Source organism: Convolutriloba macropyga, chromosome 8, assembly GCF_964194025.1.
Source record: "Convolutriloba macropyga chromosome 8, txConMacr16.3, whole genome shotgun sequence".
Taxonomy (NCBI): Eukaryota; Metazoa; Xenacoelomorpha; order Acoela; family Convolutidae; genus Convolutriloba; species Convolutriloba macropyga.
Window position 1 is genome coordinate 37,571,403 of NC_134475.1, and position 21,921 is coordinate 37,593,323.

The window sequence follows — 21,921 nt, forward strand, 5'->3', positions numbered from 1 at the left end:
TATGACAAGAAAGAAAAAGACGGTTAATAGCAATGAAAATTCCCTGATTTCGGATATTGTTGACATGCCTTCAATCTCCGGGAAAAATAAAGCTGCAGAACCTAGACAGGAAAAACAAAATTCAATTATTTTGAATGAGACCACTTCGTCAGGTCTGACACAAATGCAAAATTTAACGATTGATGATTTTGATTTGCGTTTTCGAGTTTCTGCACATACAACCCTCTTCTACCCTGATAAAAAAGACAACTTATATGATATGAAGTAGTTGTACTCGACCATCAATCAAACAAAACACAACTACGATACGTAGACTGGGGCCCAAACTTTGACGAATGGGTATGCTGTAGATCAATTTGGGCATACTCTCAATTTAGTAGTCAATTGTCAACAAGTAAGAAAATTCCCCATGATTTTGCAGCCCGCATTGACGAGCTAGTCTCTGCCACAAACAGAGAAGAAATGGCCGAAAGTAACACTTCTCAAAACACAGCAAGTTTTGATCTAAACGCCCTCCCAGACCTTGAAACGATTTGCAAGAAAAAAAATACCTACACTATGCTTTATTCCTGTCAACTTCCGGCTAAGATGGTCGGAATTGTTAACACCTATCATTGAGAGCTGTGTTTCTCAACCAAATTCCCTAGAAAATTGGAAGAGACTTTGCAATTAGCAAGTGCGTTCTGCGCGCTAGCAACAGAGGGGGGAAGAAACACAAACAGCAGCAGGAACGGCTCATGTTAACTAGATTTGAGCGTTGGAAGAATGGCGACTATGCAATGGCTATGGTTCGAAGCAGCCTCAATGAAACAAGACAAGAAGAAAATCATGACTCAATGGAAACGCTTGCAGCACGTGCAAAATCTCTCTGCCTTCAAGGCCATTTTGGACGTGCAGCAAAAATCTTGTCTTCAGATGGAGTGGCCGCTGATAATAAAGAAACGCTAAAACAGTTGATGAACTTGCATCCAGCAGAAGAAGTGCCACCGAGGGAAACTGATGATTACAGTAGTTATGCTTATCAGTTTGACGAAGCGTCTGTTTTAACAATTGCAATCTTTCTCAAACTTCACAGCAGCCGGTCCATCCAAAATGTACCCTGAGCAACTTCTACATGCCGCAACGTGCGCAGTCCCCGATCAGTCCAAAAAATTGATTTCAAGCATCACAAAATTAGTGAATTTGGCTAGCAGAGGGCAGCTCCCCAATTTTGTTGCACCAAATTTTTGCTCTGCTTCGCTTACAGCGCTGAAAAAGACAAAAGGAGGTGTACGGCCAATCGCTGTGGGAGAAGTTTTCCGACGTCTCATAGCCAAATGTATTGTGCAAGAGGCCAGTTCTGAGGCTGTTGAGTTTTTTTTCATCCAGACAACTTGGTGTGGCAGTTAAATGCGGTGCTGAAAGCATTGTACTTGCAACAAAAAAACCTTTCAAAAGTTATTGAACAACGAAAAAGCGGGCCTACTTCAAATCGACTTCAAAAATGCTTTCAATTCCATTACAAGAAGCAGTGTGTTAGATGCAGTGCGAAATTTCATTCCCTCTTCAGTCCCTTTTGCTTCTTTTTGCTATTCTCAGCATAGCAAGCTCTTTTTTAATGCAACTCATATTCAAAGTGAATCAGGAGACCAACAAGGAGACCCGCTGGGGCCATTATTATTTTCTTTAGGACTGTGGCCCATTATCAAAGAACTCGATGATAAGTTACCAAATCTTATGCAGAGTTCTTGGTACCTTGACGATGGAATTATAGCAGGTACGGAAGAGGAGCTATGTGAATCATTAGAAATTTTTGCAACTCATGGCAACAAGTGTGGCCTTGAACTCAGAAGAGACAAGTGCGTTTTGTTGTCCACCTCGTGTTTCAATGCTGTTGATAGCAGGATAAGGAGAAACAGCCAATCAGGAATCGAAATCTTGGCAGCAATCGGAACACCCACTTTTGTTGCGGTCTTGTTTAGAAAAACGGGTTAAAAAACTCGAGGTGATAGACAATCTAGGCTATACAGAAAACCCTCAGTGCGCTCTTGGAATTTTGCGTAGCTGTCTGGGTGCACCTAAATTGGTGTATTCGTGGAGATGCAACACTCCGTCCACTGAGAGTAACATAATACTTGAAAAATTTGATCATCTCCAACGAACAACTTTTGAAAATATATTGGGTTCTGTAATCAGCGATAATTCATGGGAGCAAGCATGCCTGCCAATAAGCAAAACAGGAGCTGGAGTTCGACGTTCTCTGAACCAATTCAAAGCAGCTTATGTCGGTTCCTTATCCCAGTCAGCGAAAATAGTAGAACAAATTACTGGTGTGAACACAACTCACGAAATAAGTTTCACAGACCTAGTGGAGGAGTTTAGCGCTTTGGGGATTATTAATTTGACGCAACATAAAATTCAAGAACAATTTGACAATATGGCTCTCAGCAACCTTCTTGAAGGTCAAACCTCCACCAGAGAAAAAGCTTGACTGTTATCTCTTTCCCTACCTCAATCGGGAGCTTGGTTGACGGCAGCACCTATCCCTGCTCTTGGCCTACACCTTCAACCTAACGAGTTCCGAGCCGCTCTGAAATACCGTTCACGAGTTCCACTCTATGATTCGGATAGGAGATGTCCATATTGTAATTCAGCTATTTTGGACATATTTGGAGATCATGCCGTTTCATGTCACGGGCGTAGCGATATTATCGCTCGTCATGACAGAGTACGAGACACAATAATTACAGCTTGTTCGTCGGCCAATCTTTCCCCTGTATGTGAGCAAAAACATCTTCTGCCGGAAAATAATTCGAGACCAGGCGACGTGTATTTGCCCAGTTTTATAGCAGGACAACCCGCAGCCTTAGATGTCACCATTGTGTCCCCACTGCAAGCCAGTCTTATCTCAAATGCGGCGAGGACATGTGGTTTTGCTCTAACCCTAGGAGAAGACAGAAAGATTGGGCATTTTTACCAGAAGTGCAGCGATATGGGCATCCACTTCATACCTTTGGCGTTAGAAACTTTTAGCGGACTATCCGAAACATTAAGGAAAACATTTAAAAGAACAGCTCTTTTATCTGATAACAGAGGTTTTCAGCCCTCAGGCCTATCAGTAGCCTTCAGTCGCCTCGCTCAAGCGGTATCAATAAGTGCCATGCGTGGCTCAGCTACAATGCTGATTGCAAGAGATTCGCGATTATGAGCCAGAATTGATGGGGACTGTCGCATCCAATTGTGCCGCTATGCCCAATCAGAGGGTCAAGAAAATCCGGTTCAAGAACTCACTAACCTCAAGTGATATTAGACTCACTTTTTGAGAGGGGAGCCCTTCTGTGTTTAATTGTCACCCAATGAGTGGGGACTTCAGATAATTTTACCAGTTTTTGTCCTCATACATCAGCAGAGAAACTTCAAAATAACCGAAGGAAACGAATTTTCTCAAAGACATCTAATTGAAAGTATAACTGCATTCACAATTTGTTAAATCCTTCAATCACGAGACTTTATTCTTACCTGACCAAAGTGGGGAGAATATAAGTGAACATTTCACGCATGCGAATTTGAAATGGACAGTTGAATTTAGAATTGTTGAACTGCTGATCTGTTGAATTAATTACCATAGTTATGATAATCAAGTTAATTATAAATAAATTTTTTAGGATACAAAAAAATTACTCATGCGAAGTGGGTAGCAATTATAGTGAGCTTTGTCTTTTCCTCAGACTTTCTCTTAGTTTCTCTTGCTTTGCGTTATATCCACTGCTCTCCTTCAGAATTTCAGGCAGCTCAATTGGCGACAATATATTGTTAAAAGCCAACTTAAATGGGCCCCGTACTCTTTTTCTCTTTTATCAATGAGAGCCATGTCAAATAGAATTAGTAATGTCCACAATTTTCCCCTTTCATTGTTATTGCTGTCAGTTAGTTTTGATTTTCTTTAAAGCGGCATGGGAAGATTTGATTAACTGTGAATGTAACAAGATTGCAATCGATCAATCTAAAAGGTTTAATAAACAATTGATATCATTCATGCACAATGCGCACAATGCGTTTGCTCGGCACTGACCCCCCATGGCTATTTGCTTTAATTAATTTTCTTTTTGTTTGATTGTTGACTTCATATTCATGCCAATCATTTACTTTGATTTTTATGTGTGTCTTGTCTTGTATATTTTTGATGATCCTTTTTGTAATATGATTATTAGCATTTTTGTCTCGTTAGTAAAACAATGAAACGTTTTAAGTTGTGTGTAAGTTTAAGCACTAATGTTGGAATTGAGTGAAGTTTTGAAATTATTCAACAAATTATCTGCTTGTAACAAATGCTCTAGAAGTCCAGAGCGAAACTGGAAACTTAGTAAGTAGGTAGAACATTCTACTGATTCTGGCTTTCGTCCGCTTCAGGTTTTAAGTCAATCGCGAAGATAGAAAAGCTCTTTTGTTTACTGGCATGTGCCTGTCGTTTGTTATGTTATTTATAGCCGCCCTTATCTTCGCAACCGACTATTATAGCGGCCCTAGTTTTTACAATTCAACGAATTTGAATTGTAATCGGGTTCTGTCTTTTTTAATAGCCGCGTCGTCAATTCCAGGCGGCTATTATAGCGCTCCTAAATTTTTTTTATAGCTGCGAAGCTGTAAGCTGAGCGTAGCTATATTGCGGTGCTCTTGGTTTTCTTACAATTCAAACAATTTGAATTGTATTGGGGCGCTGTCTTTTTTTAAGATCTGTTCACACATTTTCATGATTTTGAAGTCAAATTGGAGTGGTGATTTTGGTCACGCCGAAACAGGAAATGGAGCGAAAAAGCGAGTGGTTTTTCAGGAAATGGAGCGAAAAAGCGAGTGTCCGAAACAGGAAATGGAGCAAAAAGCGAGATTTTTTTCGCTCTAATTTTAAAGTAGTGAGAAAACGGTGTTTGAACAAAAATTCGGTTTCTCGGTAGTGGATTTTTGTTCACATGCGGCAATTTCACTCTGATTTTTACTGTTTTTTCGATTTTTTGGATCGGATTTTTTTCTAAATAGTTTTCCCAATCAATTCACAGCTCATTCTGGACCTAGTTTTTTGTTAGAATCAAAATTACATATCTCACTAGTGGTTTTTTGTTCTCCCTAGCAGCATTTTGACATTGATTTTTTGGTTTTTTTGAAAGTGGTTAGAAAATACCTCGCTCAAAAAAATGACTTCTGAACATTTTCTGGAACTTTAAATTTTATGGACAATTACTTGTTAAAGGTCAATAGTGTGCATCTAAGTAGTGCCAAACATATATTCCCTAATTCTTGATTATTAGAGTCTTGAGTTTTTGATTTTGAATATTAATTTTGGGATCTTCTCCGTTTGTGCCCCCATTACGTTATGCGCCCCCAGTTACAGAGCACGTGCCATTACATAGTAAGTCCTTATGTAGAAAATATTGCACGTGCATCTGAGGGGTGCAAATAATATGCGCCCACTAAGCTGAGGGGGCACAAACGGAAAAGATCCTAATTTTGAAAAGCCCTATTAGGGCTTTCTCCTTATGGAGCTTATGTGTCTCATAAAAATGACAGTCCAAAGCTAACCCCAAAAGTCTAGTGGTCTATTAAAGGACTGGTGGTCAATCTGTCTATCTAATCTCTTTAGTTGTTTCAATTTCTATTAATGGAAGGCCCCAAGCGTCTATCGCGGCTATATTCCGGCAATCTGCCGGCTATGTTTTAAAATTTGTTCTTACATTTTGATTTCTTGCCGTTTTCTGTTTTTGGAATAGCCGACGTCAGCTTCTCAATGGCTATTTTTTAGGCTCTTTCCTTTGTGTTAATTTTGTTAACCATTTGATCACGTTTTTCGATTTGTATACGTCACGACTTTATTGTTTGACTCCTGACTTACCTCACACACTTCTTTCAATCATTGAATCATGCAATGTAGTGAATATGGACAAGGTCAAAAATCAATGGAATTGGGATATACCGATGAAGCGCGGTCATTTAGTCATAGACCTGGTACGGTTCTCTACCACTCGAAGATTTTAGAATTGGGGCGCTGTCGTTTTACGAACCCTAGAGGAGTATTGGCAAAGTGTCTTCTTTCGGTCATTTTTATTGGAGTGAATTTTGAACGAGGTTAAAAATTAGAGCCAAAAAAGTTTTTTTCAAACAGCTGGTTTTGAGAGCTCAGAAAGTGAGGTGTGAAATTAATTTTTATAAGCAAGCAAAACTTATTGTTCAGGTGCGGTTCTTAAAAGCGTTTTTCTCCATCTTTTTTAAGTGGTTTGATTATGTATTAATTTTAGATTTGTTTTGATACTTGTTTGAAGGTTTCTGGCAATGAACCCGATTTCTATGATAATTTGGAGATTTTTGAGCTATTTTGCTGTTGTTAAATTTTTGGTGATTGTTTTACTGCTTTAAATGGGTTTGAAAAACCACTTATTACGTAAGGATTTTTTTTATACGAAGTGATTATACTTTGGTCACTATGAGAAGCTTGTTTGTAGAGAATTATGGAAAATATCGAGAAGGTTTACTTATCTTTTGCTGCTTTTGTTTCTGTTATTTTAGGCTACTATTGTAGCTTATTATGACTTGCTATTGTTTTGCAGGTATTTCAATATTTTCATTTGCTCCAAGGGACTTTTCTTAAAATAAGTTTTAAAAAGTTCTTTATTTTTTTTTTAGTTTCAGTTGTTTTTAGAGCTTAAATTTTCATAAAATGACTTAAGTTTCTGATATCTTATGAGTGGTTTTAGTAGGTCTAATTAATGGTTAGTTTTTTCGGCAGAAATGACTCGTCGAGTCATTTCCGGAATTCTGTTTTCCTAATCCGTAATTTTGGTTGGAATGTATTTATGACAGGAAGTAAATGCGTGGAAAAGTGTTTAGAACAAGTTGCTTAAAGGCAGAGAAAAGAACTGTTTTCTTTCCGTGTTGCATTTTTCGCGAAAGCGAGAAAAGTACCAGTGATTTGATATCAATTTTGAGTTGTTTTTTATTATATTTGAGAAATTTTAAACCATATTTTTCTACCTATTTCTATTGATTTTGTGTTTCTCTCTACAGTTTTCTTGTTAAATCTTTAGTTGCCGCTATTCTAGATCCATTGCTCCTAAAAGGGCTGAAGAGTGTTTTTTTCACAAATAATTGATATAAATTGTTAATTTTCACTTTCCGTTCTTTGCTCTTTTTTTACTGTTTAATACATCACTGCCATGTGGGGAAATGCTTGCGAAAAAGATTTAATAAAGGTTTTCCAATTGAAATAGTGCTTGTGAAGTAGCTTTCTATTAACTGGTGGATAATTTTGTCATGAATTTTGTAGAGAGTTTTTTTAATTTTGTCCATCCTTTTCTGCCCTCCGTTCTCTACATGAAATTTTCTGTTGCTTTCTCTGTCAATTGGTAGTCGTTTGATAAATGAAAATTATGCACGTGCGGAAGTTGTTAACGTTTGGGAATTTGACTTGGTTTTTATTGCTTTTGCGAACTCTATTCCGAATCAATATCTAGTCGTTTATGTCTAGTTTTTTTCTTTACTCTATGTCAAATCTTGTAATTGTAAATCAGGACTTGTCCTCCTATGTTTTTTACTTCGTCGAACGAAAATTTGCTTCGCTTTTCTTTAGTTGACTACTCAATATTTTGAATGAAATCTTTTTGGGGCTAGTTTTACTCTGAGCAAAATTGTCTAGAATCAACACAGGCAGTATCGATAGTCACTACCTTTTAGAAACATGGGTATGTCCTACTCAAAATATTTCGCGCTTTAAAAATATTTTGAACAAAAACTAATTTTTTGTTTCTGCTCTATCAATCCCAATCAGGTTTATGGAGATCTATGGTGGTTATTTTCCGGCAATCTGCGGGTATGTTTAATCAAGAACTCGTAAAATGTATTAGTTTTCTAAACGCATTGATTTTACTATTGTTCTTCATCTATTGTGAGGAGTGAGGATGCAAAGAATATTTTTTGGCAAATTAAAAGCTTTGAGAATCTGAATTCTTCATTGTGTCTGTGATTTTATGTTATTAATAGCCGCCCTCATCTTCTCAGCCGGCTATTATTGCGCTCGTATTTTTTTTTTACTTCGTCAAACTTTTTTTCGCTTTACCATTTTGCCGCTTTTTCGACATTTTGCGTGAAATCTTTTTGACTTCTCTAGGCTAGTTTCTCTCTTCTCTCATTCTGCTTAAAGTGAATTTGAACATCAGTTGCTCAGCAAAGCAAATCAAAATGAACAGAGTCGGTATAAAAAATAGAAGTCAGAAATAGAAACGGGATAAACCCATAAAGCCCAATTTTAGATGCCCGCTATTTGAACGTCGTTCCTATAAGTCTTAGTTACCACCTCTATTGCTTGTTGGTGTTGATAGTAGCCCCTGTAGCCTCTCTCTAAGAAACAGAAGTATGTTCAACTACGAAATGCCATCAAAATAAATCGGACTTAAAAAATATTTTTGTACAAAAATCTTTTTTTTTCAATATATTCTATTCGTTCAATCCCAATCATGCTTATTGGAATCAACGGCGGCTATTTTCCGGCAATCTGCCGGGTATGTTTTCCTATTTAATTTGTTTCTTAGTAGTTTGTATCGTGAGTATACACTCGTTCACGCTTTTGTAATTCTTCAATTTGTTTTCAAATTTGATCTTCTAAAATCCCTATATGGTATGGATTCATTTGCGTCTGCCCATTGGTCGTTCAAAATTCAAATCATTTCCTTGTATTTTTTGTTAAGTTTAACATTTTTTTAATGTGATGATTGTTCGATTGTCCTATGTTTGTTAATTAAAACGGGTAATGCAAAATGCTGTAACACAATTGAAGCAGCTTAAAGGTTGAACCTCAACTGTAATCTTTTAGATGTGACGTTCTGACTTCCCCCGAAGAAATCCCCTACTGGCGCAAGGCTCTCTGTGATAGGTCAGAAATGCGGAGGAAGCGCAATACTTGTATTGCAACGTTGCAGGATTGCATTATGGGTACATCGTCAGTAGATTCAGAAATATTCCAACTTGCCAACAATTCCTTATGCAGTTATCTCACTTGTGAACAATATTGGGAACGTGACCATTTAGACATGAACAAGTTGCAATCATTTTTTAAAGTGGCTGGAGCAACTTTGATTGTTCTGATTGTGTTTTGTTACTACATTCTGGTGCTACAGATGTATTGCGAAGGTGAAGTATCGTCCCAACATGAAAAGAATAAAGGAAATCTGCAAAATGAAAACTTGCGTTTGGACATGCCTGTGAGATTCGGAGATGTCAACCAGAATTTGAGAAAAAGAAACACTCAAAATCTAGGATTTTCTGGCGATTCTAATTTGCTATTCTAGTTCCGCGCTTACTTGTAGTCGGATGACCGAAAGTTATGGGTCTATTTCGTGCAAAATTGAGTTTTTGAGCGTCACATATTTGTTGCATGCGAAGAAAGTTTGGCGACGAAGAAAACGAGTCTAGATATAAAGCCTCATTGTTAAGGTTTTGAATCTTAAAAATGGGTCTATTTTGTCACGATAGATAATGTTCATTTGCGCAGAACAGTCTATTTGAACAATTTTCGTGATGTTACAAGTAAATTTAGTTTACAAATAATTAGCTTTATTGGATATTAGATATTATTTACACAATTTGGATAAACTTAATTAAATTTAATTTAGCCAGTCAAGCGTAATTCTAAAGATAAGCATTTGCTAATTAAACGAATTGGTAACACAGTCTCAACTGCTGTAGTGTTGTTTTAACATTCCATTGACATCTATTTTGAATTTCAGACAATATGTGAGGCTTACAGTTGTTTGAGCGTTTCGTTCCCTTTGCAACGTACTCTCCTATCCAAAAAAGGAATACCAAGACCTCAGAGACGACCAAATTTGAAAGTTATAGCCATGATTCGAAGGCGTCCAAGGACGGCATTCGTCCCCTCTATCCTCAAAGCGGATGTTCCTCAATCGCCAGATACAGTAAAAACGACTGGAGGAGCTACAGATGCAGCATCAGGAACTAATAATGTTAGTGTGAGAGAACAACGCAATGATCTCAGCGCAGATTCCACTGCACAAGTTTCCATGAAAATTCCAACCACTGGAAAGACGGCAGTTAACTCATCTGAAGCCATAGAGGAGAGCCAACTACCCGGAACACCTCCAAGCAATAAAGTGTGTGATAAGAAAGCAGCTTTAGATATTATTGAAAAATGTGAAATTAATGCCCGTTCTGAAGAACCTATCTCCTCGACACCAGGCACCAGTCAAACTCAAAATCCGGCACCTATTGTTCATGCACAAAATGAAACTGTGGATCAGACTCAAATTTCGGCCCCGAAAGCAGCCAGCCAACTCGCTGAGAATGGAGATTCAAACTTGCCTCAATCGAATAATCGAAGATCGCGAGCTAAATTTGCTCCAAAATTAAATCTAGGAAACAAATCACTTGCTAAAGAAGCATCGAAACCTCAACCAATTACCGCTTCAGTCGAGAAATCTGATCACGAGGAAATTCATTCGAATAAAGAGGCTATTGGAAAGGAAATTGAATCAACAGAACGGACTACCTCTCCTCGGTTGCAGGTTGTACCTCAAAGTCAAGTATCGAATATTGGATTTACTCCCGAAAATCAGCTAACTGCCCCTAGTCAATCTGGATTTCACAATATTGTAGAAAAAATTGTTACATCGGAGAGGCATGATATTGCAAAATCCTCTGAAAGTAGCACGCCTACGTCTCAAAGCGAAGAAAAAAGGGATTTGAGAGAACCCAAGGATCAAACGACTCCACATAGAAGAGGGAAATTTAAATTGGCCCCGAAAATATTTGCAGCATCGCCAAGAGCTAACAGTACCACGATTTCTGTTCCTCCTCAACCAGCTGAGAAGATATCGCCAAATACCGCAACGACAGTCACTGGCAATGTTGAGATGTCTTCAGATAAACCTGAAAATGGAAAAGCTGACACCAGTTCCTCCATTCAAAACAACTTTATTGAATCTCTAAAAGAACAACAATCTATGGAGTGTTCTAACATTTCTGACAAGCGCAATGAGAACATAATATCAAAAGGATCCGCATCTTTGGCTGCTGGAAGTATTGAAGCAAAAAATCTTGAAGGGCCGATTGAAGTTCTGCCGACTAATATTTTTCAACGTAGACCGAAGTCAAGGTTTCTACCCAGTGGAGTGTCTTTGAACTCGTTGGGGAGGGCCAGGCCTACCACAGCTTCTCTAAACGGGCTGAGTTCTCCAGGAAAACCTACGTAAGTATCTCCGGTTGATTATCCTTTTGTTAGACCAATATTGATGGTTACATCCCTTAGTATTTTTTTGTCAGATTATTTCATGTATGTATTTTAAAGCAGCATAGTTTTCACTTCTCCATGAGTTCAATACCTCCATGAAAAATTTAACTAATGTAGGTAAAGCAGCTCTAGTTGGGCTAATTTATTGCCAGTTGGCGAAAACGCATGGAGCATGAGTTTTTAATTGGTCAATTTTTTGCTTGATCAATTTCTCAAAAACGGGATAGAAGTCGCTGAGCAGCTCTTAGAGACCGACTACTCTTACAGTTTATAATTGGTTGGGCTGCTATTTGTTTCTTTAATCAGCACTTGTTCCTCAACATCTTGTAATGGTAGTAATAGTAGTAGTTGGAAGATTTAGGTGGAAGCCTTGGGTTTAGGACCACATAAAATGCAGTCCGGTTAACAGCAGTTTCAAGAAGTTATTGCAATGGCCACACCTGCAATGCAGTCTCAGCGTACATTTGTTCAGAAAAACGTCTAATAGATGTTCCTAATAGTATTTTTTGTTCAAATCGGGCCCAAAATGTTGATAATTTTTTTCACTTTATTAAACCGACATTTGGCGCGGAAGACGAAATTGTCATCAGTACGGCATAAGCAAGTACTGGTGCTAGTTTTTCTCTGTCCTCAATCGAATTGACGTGTTTGTACTTTTTATAGCTGCGCAGCTGTAAGCTGAGCGGAGCTATATTACGGTACTCTTGGTTTTTTTTTGTTTGGTCGTCTGACGCCCTTTTTCGTTTTACATTTGTGCACACAGCAAAGCTGAAAAAGTCAAATTTTGTTAATGAATTCGTCTTCTCACTAGCAGTGTTTTGCTCATTCTCTCTCTAGCAAAGGTTTTAAGTTCATTTGCGTGACTTATCTCACTCAATAAAATGACTTTTGCACTTTAAAACACTTTAAAGTTTAATTTGACTTAGTTTAAGGTCAAAGGCACTCATTTGTGCAGTAGAGGTCCCTAATAAAAGGCTTCTGCGGAATGAATTGTTACAAGCTTTTTTAATTTATCGCTGAATGTTTTTTACCTAGCTTTTTAAGCTGTGTCGAATTTTTTTTTCAATTTAGATCTATCTGCTTCTACCTCTATTATACGGCACGCAAGTCTATTCTTTTGCAGCTATTCCGGCAATCTGCCGCCTATGTTTATGTGTGATGTGAACGCTGGTTTCAAGTACACATCATGCGAGGCGGTCGTGCTGTTATATCTACAAGCAAATTAGCAATTCATGTTTTTAGCTCTGCGTTTTCTCTTCTTGGTTTGCGTTCAGATTTCCCTTGATGCTTTGTTGTTTTCTTTTACCGAAATTAAGACTCATATTGTTTTCACTATACCAATTTGTTAAATATCTCACTGACTCCTCAAGGTCACTTTAGTTTTCAATTATCAGTTTAAGATCGTCCGCAAACCCATAGCTGATTGTGTTTTCGCACGTAAGGGGAAGATCGGTCACGTAAATGAGAAATAACAGGGGACCAAGATATACTTGAATTTATTTGCACATATTGGCTGCCATTTGTGAGATAACAAGCTAAGAGTTTAAAAAGTTTTCCACCCCTAACATTAGAATGCAGTTTTTTCAGTAAGTTATTGTGCGGTACGGCATCGAAAGCTTTATAAAAATCAAGATATAGAACCGTTAGTGCTTTAATGTTTTCGCTATTCTACCAGGGTATACGCTGTTAAAGAATGATAACAGTTGCAAGGTAGCTGATCTATAACGAAAACCCTATTGCCTCGGATGTTATTGATTTTTTGCATGTTCAATTTTATTAAATCAAACTTGAATTTTCAAGTACTTTTGAAACGCAGCACAATGAACATCAGCTTTGTCTCCTTTAAAAATTGGACTGATTTGGCTAAACTTCCAAAAACACGGGTCGAACACTTTTTTAAGGATTGCCTGGAAAATAAGTTCAGTTTATTCCGAAGGGGTTTTTTGGCAATTTTTTCAGAATTAGATTTCGAATGCTATCAGAACCTAATGCTTGAGTTGGATTAAATTTTAACGGATGCATATCATTATCGGCTTTGTTGCACCCAAAAGTTTAAAACTGAGACTGGGAAATTCTCGTTCTTTGTAAGGAAAAGAAGTTAAAACGATTTCGGCGATTTCCGTAAAAGACATCGATCACTAGCTTTGCAGTATTGTAGTAACAGGCGGAAGATGTGGTTTTGTATTGAAGGAGAGATGTTTTTGAACTTTACTGAAACATCGACTCTCAAAAATTTCCTTTTACAAACTTCCGAGATCCATATCACTGGATTTTTGTTTTTCAATTTTAAGTCTTTTTTTACTTTATTGAGCGCTACATTGATTGCTTTTCCATCTATCTTTTTGTTTCGAGGCCTTTAAATCTTGTTGGACGTGTCATTTGAGATATAGGTCTGAACGGTGAGGGGTGACTCTTAGAATTTATGTTTTGAGTTTTTTCATCGGAACATTTATACCGTTGCTCGACTGAGAAATTTTTTGCTGAAGCAGTATGTGTTGAGATGCAAATTTATTTAGAATCTAGCTGAAACTTCTCACCAGATTATAACAACTTTTGACACTTAGAAAAAATGTCTGTCAATTTTTATCTGTTGTCTTTTTCAGTTTCAATCCCGATGCGCGTCAGGCTTGTCAACGGTGGCCATGTTTTATTTTGTTTTTAATGGAACTCAATAGATGAGTTTATTCATAAACTCTGATCTGATTAGTTATTGCTCTGAATGACAAATGGAGGGAAATAGCTTTTTCGAACGAGTTCTTCAATTTTCTAATGCATAGCCTGGTCTTTTCGAAGTTGATTTTAAAGGCCCATAGTTTTGTCGCAAGATTTTCTTTTTTCAACTCTCAGGTTTGTTGCCGACCTTAGAATCAGTGTGCAGCAGCCAAAATAGTTTGAGGAGCGTTAATCGAGAAGTTAGAAGTACTAAGGTTTATTTAGAAAATGGATGTGAGAATTAACCTCAGATTAGGAGTTACTTATGAACCTTTATTTAGATACAAATAAACAGCCAAAGTAATTGGTTTTGGAGTTTCAATAGCTCCTCGTAGATTGGGAAATGTGATACAATAGTTTTTTTTGCAGTAGTTTGCAATTTCAAACTTCAGGAAATGTGGAATCTTTGTTAGTATGTCTTTGACCGCCCTTATTCACGATTTTAATATATTCGAATGGCACTTACAGTCATGCGCTTGCAGGAAACATTATAATTATTGGTGACTTATTTTTGGCCGAATATTTACAAATTAAACGTTGTTTTAAAATTTCATATGAACGCTTATAACTTCGATTTATCTCAGATAATTGGTGATAGCTTCTTTTGGTACATGAACAATGATTTTAAATGATAGACAATCACTTCCTTGCATTACGAAGAGGGGACAGGTTAATTAAATAATGAGAATCTTCACATTGTGTATGTTAACACACACCTTGACTCTTCCTGTCTGCTTTGTTTTTGATGAATTGTTCATTGTCAAGGTTTTTGATTTTTGTTTATACCATTACCTTGCCAAACGTACATTTTGAGCAAGAAAATTTGCTTGCAAATGTCAGCATCGTCGGCTCCACCATGTTTTAAGATCAGGCTTTATAGGCTTTCGCAGACAACAGTGATTAATTAGACTTTATAGGCTTTCGCAGACAACTGACATTGAACTAGTTCAAATTTGCATTGAAGTTGGGAATATTCGACACTGATATCCGCGAATGCGGAATTTGATGAGAAGCGAGTAACCGACGTTTCTGTGTCACTATTATCCAGAAATATGTCACTAACATCCTCGCTAAGGTAACTACATTCCGCGACTACATTTGAAGGTCATTAGTTTCCTCAGTTTTTGGCGTCTTTGTCACTATTATCCGCGTCGCTATTATCTGCAACTTTTTCTCACTATTATCCGCTATTTCAATGTCATTGTTATCCGCGCCTTAAAGTTACAAGTTAGCTCAATTGTTTAAATTGCTTCAAATTTTGTTGCAGACAGAAAGAAGGGACACTATCGTGCCTAAGAGGGTTAAATTCTAAATTCAAAAGCTGATGAAACAGCAGTCTGTTTACAATCTCAGTGCTAGGACCCAAATATCACTGAGGGTTTTTAAAAAAATAATCAGAAGACTAATTTTATCTATAAAGAAAAACAGCACTGAGGGTTTTTAAGATAATCAAAAGGCTATCTGACGCTAATTATGAAGTCTAGTTTTGATGCTTCAATTAGTGTCTGACCCCATAAAATGATCTCCTTTGAGTCAAAATTGACTGTCAGATTAGCTAAAATAGGATAAATGTAGCGGTGTGTTAATTGCAGCTCATTCTTTGTACCCTGTGATCTAAATGTGAAAATTGTGGGCCAGGCTGACAATTTTCCTTCATTGATTTCGTAATTAATGTAATGAATGGCCGCAAAACAAATTCAACTCAGAGCGAAGCATAAAATTGAAATGAAATAAGCGTTTGAGCTCGCTTATTTCATTTCAATTTTATGCTTCGCTCAAAGTTGTGGACATTGATGACAACACCCCTGCTCAAAAATTGGGGACATTGATGACATACATATAAACGTGAAATTTTGAGATCAGTGACGGAATTTTGTTAGGATTGTCCACAACTTTTATTGTAACTGTTGTCCACAATTTAACCATAATTCTTCCATGCGATAAGTGGTGACAACGTCGTCACTCGTGTTCGCAAACGTTGACAAGGCTGATATGTAAGATTGGCAACGTAATGACCTATTTCTGTAAGACTTTTTGCCAGCTGGACAGTATATGTTCAGCAGATTGCAGAGAATTTTGTATGTTGTGACCTTACGCTTGCCCTTTCCATAAATGGTCCTGATTGTGTCCACCAATACCAGAAATTTGGTCCAGTTTTGCCAGGTTGGTTGTTTAGGTCGCCAGTAAAATCAGTGGAACAAATAGAGGCGACCGCGAGTCAGCATAGTAGCTTCGGTGGAGAGGTAATCGAGCAGTCATCAGGAACCTCTCAAAGCGGTGCTCAAGAGTCTGGCACTTTTCCATTGATAGTCGAGACTCTGGTAAGTATAGAATCGTAGAAAGCCTTAATTGACTTCTCGGAGGTTCGTAGTATACTGATATCTACTTCAAGATTGCACTTAGACAATTTGGACAGGGTGATCTGTAAGCTATTTCCTGATCTATTTTAAAAAGTAAATTACAAAGTTTAATGATCAGATCTATTATGAAAGATGGTGTCCAATGGAAAATTTGCTTTTAGTTTTTCTGAACATTATGATAATCATATAGCATCAACGTCATTTTGGTTGTTTGTGAGTCGGACGAATGAGCTTTAGTGATGTGTAAAACATCCATTCATTTGTTTTTTAATAGCCGCCCTCATCTTCTCAACCGGCTATTATAGCGCTTCTATTTTTTTACAGTTCAAAGAATTTGAATTGTATTGGTGGGCTGTTTTCTACAATTCAAAGAATTTGAATTGTATTGGGGCGCTGTCTTTACGACTCGAAGAGGAGTATTGGAGAAGTCCTTTTTTTAAATCAATTTTATTGGAGTGAATTTTGAAGAATTTTTGAAATTTTCTCATAAGTGGTTTTAGTAGTTACTAGTTGTATTGATGAAGTAATCGTGGCGGAGATAGTTTTTTGGGGTATCAATTTATGACAGAATTTGATCAAATTTTTAATCATATTTTAATAGATTTGATTTTTTTTACATTTTGCTTTATGGTTTTATTTCAAGATAAGTGTAAATTATTGGAGGCACGTTTTGTCTGATGAGTAGTTGGATCGCATTCAAGTGGATTTCCACTTCGAGTCGTTTCCGGAATTCTTCCGGCTATGTGTTTTTAAGATCTGTTCACACATTTTCATGATTTTTGAAGTCAAATTGAGTAGTGATTTTTGTCACGCCGAAACAGGAAGTGGAGCAAAAACCGTGAAATTGTTTCGCTCTAAATTTCAAGTAGAGTGAGAAAACGGTGTTTGAACAAAAATTAGCTTTCTCGCTAGTGGTTTTTGTTCACATGGGGCAATTTCAATTTAATTTTTACTGTTTTTTCGATTTTTTTGGATCCTATTTTTTTTCTAAATGGTTTTCCCAATCCATTCATAGTCCGTTCTAGGTCTAGTTTTCTGTTTAGTCAATGAAAATTTTTTGCATTGTGCGTTAGGACTTGTCCTGCTATGTTTTTTTTATGTGTTCACACATTTTTCAATGACTTTGATCTTTCAAAACGGGATAAACAGGTAAAGCCCAAGGGCCCAACAGGTAGAGCCTCTAAGTTTCATTAGAGGCCCAATGTGGGCTTTAGAATTCCTTCAAGTGCTTATAGTGGTGCAGCTGCTGAGATGGCTTCAATATAAGGTGAAAAGGTCATAGGAGTTTTTGGGCTCAAAATGATGAAAATTTTCATGTTTTTTGTGATTTTTTAAAATAAATTTTATTTTATTAGTCTGAGGTTGAAGCTTTAACAGTTGATGAAGGCCTCTTGCGAGACAAAATTACTCGTTATGACCATTTTATGAGCTATATGTTTTGGTACTACAAACATGAACAAGCAAAGTGATACTAATTGTTGCAATTTTTTTCAGGTTTTTGAAAATTGTCAGTTTTTGAGTTCTTTTAGCCCTAGTTGTCAAGAAACCTCCTCTAGGGTTTGATAATTAGTTTGATGATAGATTGCTGCACAGTTTCTAGTGGTAATGGAATGGTTTTTTGTCATCTTGAATTTAGCGTTTTTTGACGAAACAATTTTTTTTCTTATTTTTGAAATTTATTGTCATTATTCTAGTTGTTCGATTACCAGGGGCCAGAAAGCCTCATCAGGGGTTGGATAATAAGGGCACTTCATTATTCTAGTTGTTCGATTACCAGGGGCCAGAAAGCCTCATCTGGGGTTGGATAATAAGTTACTGAAAAATTTATGATGTGCCGTGGAATATGTTTCAACTTTTGAATATCACAAATTTTTTGCAATTTCTTTTGACAAAATTCGCAATATTTTCAGGTTTTTGTGAAAATTTTCGTCATTTTTTCAGTTTTTCCAGCTTCAGGGACCAGGCAATCTGCTTTGAGGTTTGTCAGTAGGGCACTTCATAGTTTCTATTAACAATGGAATGGTTTTTAACATTTTAATATCTCGAATTTTAGCATTTTTTGATAAAATCTGCAATTTTTTTTAAGGCTTCCTAAAGTTTTTGTCAGTTTTTGATATTCGTCCATTCTCAAGTGCGAGAAAAAATATTCCACTGGTTGATAAAAGTTACTGCATGGTTTTTAGTTTCAATGGATTTGTTTTCAACAATTTAATCTTTCGACTTTTAGAAGTTTTTTGATTAAATTTGCAATTTTTTTCACGTTTTTTTCAAAACATTTGTATTTTATTTTTTGTCTTGCCTCCATAGCCAAGTAATCTCATCCAGGATAGTATGTTATTAAATAGTTGCTCGGGGGCAATTGAATGGCGTTCGACATTTTAATTGAACAAGTTTCTGTTTTTTGAAAATTGAATTCTTTTCTAAAAATTATTGCCTATCGATCTATGATCAATGAGTTTTTTAAAGCTTGGAATTGGGTTACTGGATAGCCTCTAGAGACACAGAAATGAATCTGAAGATATTTATATCACAATTTTTAGCAACATTTCCTTATAGTTTGCAATTGATTTTTTAAATTTTTTGTTCTTTTTCGAGTTAATCGATCTTCAAGGGCCGATGAATTTTTTCAGGTCTTGCAGATAGAATACTGGACCGATTTCAGAAACAAAAGTTGGTTTTGAACATTTTTTTGAAATAGGTTTTTTTAAAGGGAAAAATATTGCCTGAGGTTTAAAAGCTTCAAGAGTTTTAGCAATGAGTATATTTTTGTTTAGTTTTGATTCTTTTAAGTTCTCAATTATTTTAGATGATTTTGTGTTCTGGCTGGCATTGTTCAATTGATCTGCTGGTCAGATAGAGTACGTCTAATTTTTTTTCAATTCTTTGAATTGTATTCCAGGACTTGTCCTGCTATATTTTTTTACTTCGTCGAATTTTTTTTCGCTTTACCCATTTTGCCGCTTTTTCGACATTTTGCGTGAAACCTTTTTGACTTCTCTAGGCTAGTTTCACTCTTCTGTCATTCTGCGCAAAGTCCTTTTAAACAGCAGCTGCTCAGCAAAGCAATTCAAAATGAAGAGAGTCAGTATAAAAAAATCAATGTCAGAAATAGAAACGGGATAAACCCACAAAGCCCATTTTTAGATGACCGGTACTTGAACTTTGTTCCCATAAGTTTTAGTTACTATCTATAATGCTTCTTGGCATTGATAATAGGCTCTGTAGAGAGACAGGAGTATGTTCAATTACGAAATGACATCAAAATAAATCGCACTTAAAAATGTTTTTATACAAAAGTCAATTTTAGTTGATATTTTTTTTCTTTCAATCCCAAGAGAGTTATGGAAATCAACGGCGGCTATTTTCCGGCAATCTGCCGGGTATGTGCCCTTTGATTAACTCAAGGTAACTATAGTCCAGACAAAAGGAGGTTTTAGGGTGCCCATCATACGGAGACCAGGGGTGAGTTAGGCAATCAAAGCGCAAAATCTGAGAAGCAGCAACAACCTTCCTCCTCGTCTTCTCATTTCCCAGCCACCGCTGAAGAATACCACCAAATGCAGCCGGACATCTCGACTGCCATTACAGCGGAACCTCCCTCTGCTAAGAAAGACCGCCCCGTTCCTATCTCAATTGATCTCGAACAGCTTAAGATCCGCAGATCGAGTCTGACTCTGGGCGAATTGATTTCGTGCTCAGTCACTGACTTCAGAAAAATGGATCCCAGTTGCAAGATCGAAGCTCCCGACCTGGAAGAGCTCATGAAAGTAAGATTAGCTTGCGATGCAATTTTTAAAAGTTTTATACGATACACCCTCTGGTTTACTGGGTATAATCTTTAAGATACTTGATATACTCGCTCCAGATTTAGGGCAAGAATAAGATTAGTATTAGTGCTTCCCTAGCGCTAAGTGCAACAATTTTTCAATTTTTTGGCATCTAAAGGTCTACTTCGCAGCTATGATTCCCCAATTTGCCGGATGTGGTCAGCATAATTATCGCGCTAGGTGGGCATGATAATAAGAGTCGTTGGTATAATTCCCATCTGCAAATATTTTCAAGATTCAAGTCGAAAAAACCCAACGTTCGACAAATGTTAATATTCAAAGCTGTGGGCCTGTCGACAATGGGCGTGCCTTCTTGCAGGAATGGTTATAATTGTCGAAAATGCCAATTAGAGTGGGAGGAGATTACGACTCTCGGTTAATGATAATTTTGCACCGTTAAAATGATGTCCATTATTGAAATGGCTAGTCCCACCTCTTAGCAGCATATAAAAAACCATTACCAGGGCAAACATATACATCCGCTTTTTCACACAGGGTAAATAAATTTAAAAATATAATTGAGGGAAAAGGAGACATCGTGAACACTAATTATGTTCAGGCCCAAGTGCAAGAGCGTCATAGGCGAAAGGTGGACACCAATGTGTCAGGAATCCTCACCTTCGACTCAATCAAGAAGGAGTTCGTAGAACATGCTGCGAAAAAAGAGGCTTCTTACGTGACGAAATTTGAGCCCAAAAGCGAAGACGCAGATTCTACCGAGGACGGAGAGAGGAATAATAATACGGTTGATGGTGGACTTCTAGGGAAGCAAGAGTCAGTGGATGAGGACGACTGTGGTCCCTCTAATGTATTCGCGCCTCGTTTGAAAATGGGAGAAGACGGGAAGTTTGTACTCGACGAAGAAAGGTGAGTCCATTCATTGAAAAGAAATTAATGGATATTTATCGTTAATGTTAACTGTACATCGCTAAACCCCTACATCAAATACATATAGTTATATAGTTTAATTCAGACTCACTGTTTCTTCCCTTCATTTACTGGGAATTTTTTCAATTATTGAAGTTATTTTCGAGGGTAATTAGAATTGCATTCGTGAATGTTTAATTGCTCTTGAACGAAGTTCATAGCAATCATTTTAAACGTGTGTGTCTTTTTACTACTCGAAGAGGAGTATTGAGATTATACAGGTTTTTACGACTCGAAGAGGAGTATTGAGATTCTACAGGTTTTTACGACTCGAAGAGGAGTATTGAGATTCTACAGGTTTTTACGACTCGAAGAGGAGTATTGAGATTCTACAGGTTTTTACGACTCGAAGAGGAGTATTGAGATTCTACAGGTTTTTTTTAGCAGAAAGTGAGTTTGTTCATGACTTGAATTTTGACTTCTTTATTTTCGAGCGTTTACCTCCGTTTTTGATTGTTGACTTCTGTTTTCGAACATTGGACTTTAACAATAGCTTAGTTTGTAATGTATAGCAATTGGTAACAGTCTGTAATTCGAAGTGAAGAGGTCAATTTGAGAAAATTTGATCCCATTTAACTACTTGCCCCCCCCCCCCCAAAAAACTACCCCCCCCCCCCCCAACGTACCTAACCCAACCCCAACGTACCTACCCCCCCTCACGTACCTACCTACCACCCCCACGTACCTACCTGCCCCCCCCCCCCACGTACCTACCTAACCCCCGTAACGCATCTACCCCCCGCCCCACCTACCTACAACCCCCAACACCACCTACCTGCCCCACCTACCAAGTTGTTTCTGTTCGAGCATTTACCTCCGTTTTTGATTG

At 37.3% G+C, this 21,921-nt stretch overlaps 2 protein-coding genes across 2 annotated transcripts in view; both read left to right on the plus strand.

Moving 5' to 3' along the window:
• Window positions 1-9,382, plus strand: part of LOC142344712 (uncharacterized) — a 31,199-nt gene extending 21,817 nt beyond the window's left edge. Inside the window, exon 3 of the mRNA XM_075396584.1 lies at window positions 8,834-9,382. Within this exon, the coding sequence (XP_075252699.1) occupies window positions 8,834-9,308 (475 nt within the window). The 3' untranslated portion in view covers window positions 9,309-9,382. The remainder of the gene's footprint in view (window positions 1-8,833) is intronic.
• Window positions 9,383-9,715: 333 nt separating this feature from the next.
• Window positions 9,716-21,921, plus strand: part of LOC142344711 (uncharacterized) — a 44,335-nt gene continuing 32,129 nt past the window's right edge. The window contains exons 1-4 of the mRNA XM_075396583.1: window positions 9,716-11,224; window positions 16,155-16,299; window positions 19,776-20,105; window positions 20,725-21,032. Coding sequence (XP_075252698.1) covers window positions 9,861-11,224; window positions 16,155-16,299; window positions 19,776-20,105; window positions 20,725-21,032 — 2,147 coding nt within the window. The 5' untranslated portion in view covers window positions 9,716-9,860. The remainder of the gene's footprint in view (window positions 11,225-16,154; window positions 16,300-19,775; window positions 20,106-20,724; window positions 21,033-21,921) is intronic.